The sequence below is a fragment of the Diaphorina citri genome, unplaced genomic scaffold, assembly GCF_000475195.1.
Source record: "Diaphorina citri unplaced genomic scaffold, Diaci psyllid genome assembly version 1.1 scaffold2719, whole genome shotgun sequence".
NCBI lineage: Eukaryota > Metazoa > Arthropoda > Insecta > Hemiptera > Psyllidae > Diaphorina > Diaphorina citri.
This window is the reverse complement of record NW_007380136.1, coordinates 20,870-30,122: the sequence shown is the minus strand read 5'-3', so window position 1 is coordinate 30,122 and position 9,253 is coordinate 20,870. Positions and strand designations below refer to the sequence as shown.

The 9,253-nt window shown below is 37.8% G+C and overlaps 2 protein-coding genes across 3 annotated transcripts in view; both read left to right on the top strand.

The window, feature by feature from the left end:
• The first annotated feature begins 1,545 nt into the window (after positions 1–1,545).
• LOC103519415 (zinc finger protein 26-like) overlaps positions 1,546–9,253 on the top strand; it is a 19,741-nt gene continuing 12,033 nt past the window's right edge. For both annotated transcript variants that reach the window (XM_017448193.2, XM_026830933.1), the window contains exon 1: positions 1,546–1,761. The gene's annotated coding sequence lies outside the window, so the exon portion shown is untranslated. The remainder of the gene's footprint in view (positions 1,762–9,253) is intronic.
• On the top strand, positions 4,572–7,558 carry LOC103519417 (pleckstrin homology domain-containing family F member 1 homolog; the record flags this gene model as incomplete). The annotated part of the gene is made up of 4 exons (XM_008484502.2): positions 4,572–4,723; positions 6,507–6,784; positions 7,123–7,232; positions 7,535–7,558. Coding segments are annotated over 4 exons (564 nt in total), but the record flags the coding sequence as incomplete, so codon positions are not given.

Below are 9,253 nucleotides of genomic sequence, written 5' to 3'. Positions count from 1 at the left end.
AATTATAAGGCCTATTAAAATTAAGATAAAATTGTACACACCAAAAGGTATCAATACAATAAAAAATATTATTATTATTATTATTATTATTATTCGCGACTTGTTCGCGGTATTCGCGACTTGTTCGCGGTATTCGCGACTTGTTCGCGGTATTCGCGACTCGTTCGCGGTATTCTTGGTTTGTTCGCGGTACTCGTGAAAAATGTACCTAAAAACAACTGTGAACACACAATGTAGGTAACTCCCCTCGCATGAACTGACGTCATCACGAAAAAATGGCTGCCCGCGAAAATTATAGGGGGTCAACCAAATGACAATTTTTTTCGAGATAGAGTCCTATTCCGATGTAAAAGTACCCAAAAAGTACATTGGCGCACTCAAAAACATCAAAAACGGTCCCTAAATCCTCTAAAATGTCGCTCAAAGGTCGCAAAAAAATAACGTTGAAGCAGCCATGGTTTACGACCTCGCATGAACTGACGTCATCACGAAAAAATGGCTGCCCGCGAAAATTTTGTGCGTTTCAAAATTCGAAAATTTCAAACGAAGATTTCTCCTCTTAGGAAGCCTCAAATGAAATTTTAAGCATTTCTATTGCAATCAGCGTGTTTCGAACTTCCTTTATCAGCGAAGAAAAAAAAAGTGGTTGAGCCCCATTGTGGAACCTTTGTTGATCTTTTATTTATTAATTTTATGATATTTATGATCTTCAATCTAGGTGTCTACTTCAAGCTTATTCTTTCTTAATTGTTCCAAATTTATTTATTTCAAAATGTAGGTACAATGAGGTGTTTTTAATTTTTTAAATTGCAGGGTTTTTTTTATATGGAAAACAACATTTTGGCTTATTTTTTAGGCATGCACAATATTTCGACTTGCTGTTGCTGATAAATTTGTTTTTCTATAATCTATAGTATTTATTTATATTTGCACACTGAGCATCAAGGCCATGTGTGACATATGTATAAATTTGTAAATCATATTAAATTACTTTTCAGTCCTATCCCAGCAGGATAAAGGAATAATTTTATTAAGGTACATATTTTATACTAAAAATAGGTTTCTCTGTGGTTTTCATATTCCAAACCTTCCTTGAGATAGTTCTCCTTTGGTTAATCCTTTTTTTTTAGTTATAAAATAAAAAATGGGATTTAAGAAATATACTTACCTGCCTGCAGTGGCTGTCTAATATTTTTCCATTGTAGTATATTAGCTGTATTTTATTTTGCACTGAGAAATGGATCCAACTGTAATTTTTTTCACAGCAAAGCATCTGTTTGTAGATACCCTGTATTTTCAATTTTAGACATTCATTTGCCGCGAAGAACTATTGCGCCGCAGGCGAAATGATTTTTTGTAAAGTCATTATTAAATTGAAGTTCGCGGGGGGAGAGGGGCAATAGATTATATTATACAACTGGCCCACTTTCATGTTTTTACCGTACCGTGTACGGGAATCCCGTATTGACAATCTGGCAACCCTGTAAACTAAAAAAAAAGGTTGGTCAAGCAATGCAAGCTTCTCATTGGTGATTTACTTTCCTGTGCCTATTTTCCATTTTATTTTTCACCCATTTCTATTATCTATTTAGGTTGGTCCTTTTCTTATTTCTTTCAATGTAAAATTTACTTTTCCATTACCTATCCTGTCCCTATTATTACCCTGTTTGGGTAACTTTTTTGTGTATTGCACTTGAAACAAGTTTCCATTTGAAGATTTTGAAGCAAAGATTTTGCCTTTCATCCAATCTTCTAAAAAAGGTGAGTGTGGTCAACATTTTGATATTGTGGGTCATCCTAACTGTATAGGTAGGTACCTTTTTGCCAGCCTATTTAGCTTCGAAGTGCTGGGTCACGGGTGTTCTAGTATTCACTAATTTCAAAACAACCAACCTTCATTAATGAGTAGGTATCACACTAGGCTTGCACTCTGGAGGTCCCGGGTTCGATTCCAGGTGAGGCCAAAGTTTTTTTGGCACTGTGATTGACGTTTGGGGTGCACTCAGCCTCATGAGGACAAGTGAGTGGCTACTTTGTGCAAGCCTTTCTGTGCATTTTGACGTGAAATCTGACGTCACAACTCTTCGAACTTTTTCATTAGAACGGTAATTAAAAATTGAATTTTCGACCTTTTAAAGTTAATTTTCCGAGTTTTGACCTCAGATTTGGATTTTTCACAACTTTTTATGAAGGAATCAACCTTTTATTAATAATATTTTCCCAATTGCAACTCCTCCATTGCTGAAGTGAAGACATGAAATTATAAAAAAAAGAGGTTTGGTAAGCTGTTTCCACACATAGTCGACGCCGTCGATCGACGTCGACTGAAAGTACTCTCCCTTGACAACATAGATTCACCTCGTCGGACGACCTTCGATCGACTATGTGTGGACACAGCTGTAGAAGGAAATGTAACAAAGGAGAACTTATCGTCTCGAAATTGAAGAGAGACTACCAGGCCGAGGAATTTGACTTCCGTTGCAGAGGAAAGGGAGAGATTAGGGGTTTCAATAGGTGGAAGAGAGCTAGATTGAGGGGAGGGAACAAGTCGCGAATACCGCGAACAAACCGCGGATACCGCGAACAAACCGCGGATACCGCGAACAAACCGCGGATACCGCGAACAAGTCGCGAATACCGCGAACAAACCGCGGATACCGCGAACAAATCGCAACAAATGTAAAAGACAATGTATCAATGTAATTTCTATCTTAATAACCACAGAAGAATCTTCAAATCCATGGTTAAGATGTTGGACTTGTAGGAGAAACCTAACCTGAACCCCCTACATTTCCCCTGATCTCCTACTCTAGTTTTGGTAGTAGGGGGTCAAGGGGAGGTTTCTTCGGACCTAGAATTTTGTCAGAGCTCATTCTCTTTTCTGATTTCAGATTGGAAGGTTCTCTCATCTTCTGCTCCCTCTCTGTGATAACTCCCAATATTTCAATCTGATTTTTCGGAAAACAAGAGTTCCCAGTAGAGTATTTAAAATTATGTTAGGTGGTAGAGAACGCCTAAGGCGTTAACCTCGCCTAGTGGTTGCCTTCCACTCAAGAGTCTATTATTATTATTATTATTAAAATATTTTATAATATCGGGTTTCTGAAAAGAAACCCAATAACACGATATTGACAAAATCGGATTGACAATGCCCATAAGATCATCCATTTATATTAAATACTAGACCTCCGTGGCTTAGTGCTGGATATCACCACACTAGGCTTACACGCTGGAGGTCCTGGGTTCGATTCAAAGTGGGATCGAAGTTTTTTCGGCTCTGTGCTTGGAGTTCGGGGTGCACTCAGCCTCGTGAGAAACACTTGAGTAGCTACTTTTAACAAGTAGCGACTAGTGGCGGTATTACGAGTGTAAAAGATTATAACAATATTGATTCCGGTTTATCAGCCTGGGTTAGTTTGTGCGCCTGCCTTGTAAACATTAGCTTGGGGGTTCGATCCCCACCCGGGCGGACGTTATCTTAAACAGATTGGTACCGAAGCTTGGTTCTTGGACTTTCTTGGGCGGACCAGCGAAGAAAGTCCGCCAGACAGATGGCTGACTTCCTTCTCTCATCGATTTCGGGACTGACATCCTTTGTTACAGTTTCCTCTTCAAAGAGACACTTTTTTTTTATTATGTGTATCTAATAGGTACATACTTATTTAGAAATGAAACTCTCTACAAAATTCAAGCGACATAGGGGCCAAAGAAAGCTAAAGTCATGAGAACGTGAGCTTTTTTCTAGCTAGCTACTACCTACCTATTCTATAAAGAGGGAATATTTGTACGAGTACAAATTTTTGTCGCTGGTGGGATTCGAACCCGGGACCTTCTGCATGGCAAGCAAGCGCGTTACCACTGGACCAACCGTGCCCCGATATCTGCTAAGGTCTTTGGTGGCGGAGGTTATAACCTCCACTCGGTGACAAGCTACCCGCCTCCTCACTCAGCCTGAGTGGGAAATGCCAGCAGCACGCGATTGCCTAGATGCTCCTCACTCATCCGGATACCAACCAACGCGCAACGTAGCTTAACTTCAGTGGTTCATGGGGGGACTGATGTATTCAACGTACTATCGCTGCTGACTTAACCCATAAGAGCCGAACTTTTTTTTTCTCTTCCTTTGGGTCTTGCTGAATTTAACCGCTTCTAACTCCGGACCGGTACTGAGTAAATATGTCAAATGATAGTGAAAATAATAGGAAATTTTGTTTTCTTACGAATAGACAGATCCCCGATGCACTCTGACGTGGAGCGACTGAGATATCAGCGAAAAAGAGAGAAGGGATGGTCAAGATTTGTGTGACTTTAATGTAGGCCTCGGCTCTCATGGGTTAATAGTGTTAATACTAACTTAAAAATCTCACCTAGACTGCGGGAGTAAAGGGACACTTCAGTCTTATTCTGACAGTATAATTTCTGCTTTTTTGTCTGCTTAGACCCATAAAATACACGAGACCTTGTTTAGACTGCTGGGGGTAAAGGGACTTTTTAGTCTCATTCGAGCAGGATAAACAAGGCATATTCTATTCTGTTCTATATGAACAAGGTATATTCTATTCTGTTCTATTTTAATTGCATTGTTACTATTTGCAGAGTTGCGTAACGGCTGGCTGATTCAGACCTCATCAAAAAGTTTCGCTGTGCATGCCGCTACATCGACCGAGAAGCAAGAGTGGATGGCCCATATTAACAAGTGCATTGAGGATCTGTTACGGAAAAGGTAAGCCATCTGAATATGGGTTTCTTTCTTTAGGTACTTTTAGAACCACCTCCTGTAGCTCGGAGATTCAGAGTTAGAAAATGCTGGGGTTCGAGTCCCTGTGATGTTATAAAAAATTAGTAATTGAGGAGCTGGGCGCAAAAAGGGAAATATGGATTTTTTGCCCTTTTTGCGTAAAACGGTTTTTTGAATAGAACATGGTGCGCTCTATCTTCCAGTGTTTGAACTGCAGTGATAACTTTTTTTTCGATGAGTTACAGCGTTTTTTGTTTGTAAACATACTTTTCAAGGATTTTGATGAAAAGTTGAAAACTTTAAAGTTAAATATCTCAGTCTGATGATTTTCATTTATTGCCCTTTTTGCACCCAGCTCCTCAATTATTTTCCTAAGATTGAACCTTTTATTGTTTTGCGCCATCTCAATTCAACCTCAATCTTTATAGCTAAATAAATCTTTTCCAGCCAACTTAAGTTACTCGGTATGTAGAACATCTGCCTTGTAAGCGCTAGGTCGCGGATTCAATTCCTGCCCGGGGCGGATTTTATCCTGAAGGGATGAGGTTCGTTCTCGGAACGGCTGGCTTTCTCCTAGCCTGTTTTCCTTCTCTCTTAGACTCCGGGACGATTAGAATATACCTTGTTTATACTACCAGCATAGGACTGAAAAGTCCCTTTACTCTTGCAGTCTAAACAAGGTCTTATATATTTGATCGGTAATAACATTACATTTTATGGAACAATAATCAAGACCTGTTTAAATTAAAGGTAATTATGCAGAAGTCACATATGTGGAAAAGAAAAGCTCCTTTTTGTATTTAACCTAACCCTATAATAACACCAATCACTGCTCTAATTGTGAAAACTCCTTCTTGTGTTTAACATAACCCCACAATAACACTGGTCACTGCTTGTTTGTGCCAGTTCCTTTGGTAGCAATATTCCACAGACATGACTTCTGCACAATTACCAAATTAAAAAAAAGGACAAGTTAAGATTAGCATTAACATACATAAGACATTTACAACAAACAAAAATTGGTTCTGTATTGAGAACTTGGTAATTACTTAGAAGACATGGCAATGGAACAGAAAGCTTCTTTTTGTGTTTAACCGAACCCTATAATAACTCTGGTCACTGTTCTTTAGTGACAGCTCCTTTTTGTAGCAATTTTCATTATTCGTACTATTATTTTTATTATTAGTAGGTACTACATATTATTATCTTTTTTATTACCACTATGCAATGTCAAATAACGTAGGTTTAAAACCACTGATCTACCTAAAGCAGTACCTACAATATTGAAACACGGGTATTTTAGGCAGGTATGCAAACAAGACTACAACTGGCAACACTAGAAACATGTGCTTTCTCACCATAATAAGTAGGTATTAAATTTTATTATTACCATTATTAGTACTATTATTTTTATTATTCTTCTTCCTTTTTTTTTTTTTTTTTTTTTTCAAGATTGTACCTTGGAACCGCTTTTGTAATACTTCAAGGCACATTCTTTTACATCCATGCCTATCCATGAACGGAAAAGTTAGGTCAGAAAATTTCCTTTTTGGCCGGGATTGGAACCCAGGTTGAGAGTCAGTGTTCTTGACCACTCAGCCACAGAGACAAACAAATAATTAATAGAATAGAATATACCCTGTTTATACTACCAGCATAGGACTGAAAAGTCCCTTTACTCTCGCAGTCTATTTTTTCTAATAATTTTCTATTTTTTCTTTCTAAATGTCTAAAAGAAAGAATAATTTTTCTCATCCCATATTTCTAGCGGTAAAAAGCCGGCGGCCACTCACGCCGCAGTTTGGATTCCGGATAACGAAGCCGCCGTCTGCATGCATTGCAAGCGGACCCAGTTCACCGTACTCTCTCGGCGCCATCACTGCCGGAAGTGCGGCTCGGTGGTGTGCGCCCCTTGTTCGAATAAGCGCTTCCTGTTGCCGTCCCAGAGCGCCAAACCGTTGCGCGTCTGTTTGACTTGCTACGATGTACTGAGCCGAGATAAGACCGTGTCTGGTAAACCGATGGCTGGAAATACTGCCACTGCTGGTGAGTTATTTATTTAGAACTACTGGTCGACACTCGTACTTTGTACGGGATCAGCGTGGCGTAAGAGGCATGACTTTGAAGAGCCGCCATTTTGAATCAGGATGGAATGTGACATTTTTAAGTAGCCTAAGTCACCCTCAGTACCTACTCTTCTCGAGAGCCACGAAAAAATTCATTCAAATAGATCGAGCCGTTTTCTTGTGAAAGAGGACAAAAACAGGCCTCTGAGCATAACAGACAGACAAACATACAGACAGAATTTTTTCTAATGTGATTTTTTCGAATCATGTACAGACAAATCTACAATTTTTTTATATATATTTTATTTATTTTTGCAGACAAGGATGTCAGTCGGACCAGCAGGTCAGATTCGAGTGGGGAAGATGATAGTGATGATGACACTGACGATGCCAATCATAACCCGGACAACATTATGCCCGCTGATCAAGTAAGTTATAAAATAATCAATCAAGTAAATAGAATGATAAAATAATCAATCGAGTAAAAAATGATGACGTAATCAATCAAGTAAACTGATAAAATAATCAATCAAGTAAGATCCGAAAATCTAAAATAATAAATCGGATACTTAAGTTCTTTGAAGCTCAATAATTTAGCTCTGGAAAAGTTCCTTGCCATATTAGAACAAGGCTATGCTAAAAATTCTTTATCTTGTTAACAACAAGGTATTTTTTTTTTCTTCTACCTATATCTACATATTTAATTAATTTTCTTACTTTCCCCCTTCAGTTCAAACTCTACGATGAAAGTTAGTTAGCTTAGTTGGTAGTGCGTCTGCCTTGTAAGCGCTAGGGCGCGGGTTCGATTCCCGCCCGGGGCGGATTTTATCCTGACGGGATAATGTTCGTTCCCCTTCTTTCTCTCTCTTCGATTTCGGGACGATAAGACCATAGCAGTTACAGTTCCCTCTGTCAAACCTCTTAAAAAAAAAAAAGAAGACAAAATTGCCAGATTACATTGTCGTTCTGCCGTAACATGTGATCCTACTTTGAAAATTTAAGTGTATTGAATTTCTTTGATATTAGGGGATCCTGTCTTCCTTCTCTCTTCGATTTCGGGACGATAAGACCATAGCAGTTACAGTTCCCTCTGTCAAACCTCTTAAAAAAAAAGTGTAGACACACGTTCGTAGATTCGTAGTGTGTGGATTACATTCCTATTCCTCTCGTTTGAGAAGGTGCTGTGAATTCCAAGTTTCTTTCACAAGTTTTAATGCGCATAGCGACTATATTAGGGGTAGTGCCTTTTTTTCTATTCTTCAATGTAAAAGTGCCTTCTTTGTATATTTTATACACATTGCATATTGATATGCAGAAAATTGCATAGTTATACACAACATTGTATATTGATATGCAGAAAATTGGATATTGTTATACACAATATTGCATATTGTTATACACAACATTGTATATTGTGACGCAGAATCTTGCATATTGTTTTATATATTTTTAATTGAGGTTGGAGCAAATATTTAATATTTCTAAATAAATAGTGTAATTAATTATTATTTTGTTTTAGTTAAGCTTCAAGTAATATTTTAAGAGATATAAAATATAAACATGAATGCCCTATCTTACCACAGAGAGTAGTTAATCCAGGGTTTAAGAAATACTGACCCGTGTAAATCAAATGGGTGACGTCAACGTCAAAGAAAACCTTGGACTCTGGGTTGCTCTGTTTTAAGATCGGCCATACAGAAATACAGAATTTCCTTTCAGAGATTTCTCTGGGCATGCTATGACACAGACCACACAAAATTTAAAAGAGCTTACCTACCTACTCGTTTACTTTTTCTCTCCTATATTAGGACTTTTGGATATTTTTAGGTTTCGGCAACCCAAACTTTGGGCAGTGCGTCAGTAAATTTTATTGATTGTTTTTCTCTCCTATTCGATTAATATTTTTTTTACTAAAATTTCTCCTTACTAAATCTCTTCTTACCAACAAATTGATAAAACTAATACATACTTTAGCTGTTTTTTTTTTTTTTTTTTTTTTTTTTTTTTTTTTTTTTTTTTTTTTTTTTTTTTTTTTTAATGTGACTTTTTTATAGTCAACATGGCTGAACCAATGAGATTGTGAGATTCCGCTTTGTGCAGCAAGAGTGGATGTCCAAAGCGGAATCTCATTGGTTCAGCCATGTTGACCATAAAAAAAGTCACATAATAAAATACGACTACACTTGTATTCCTTGTGATGTAAAATTCTTTATTGTATTCATATATTTATATATAAGGCCCGGGGGTATACCTAAAAAACTGATTACACAAAATTCAACTGATTGGCTATAAGGAGTACGAAAATTAGCTGACTGACCATAAGGCAATATGTAAAATGGCGGTTTACATCGTTTGGCGAAAGAAAATTTCGGAAAAGTCGTACCATTTTCCAGTAGTACAGGAAAAACCACTTTCGGGATCATAAAACTCAACTGATTGGCAATAAGGA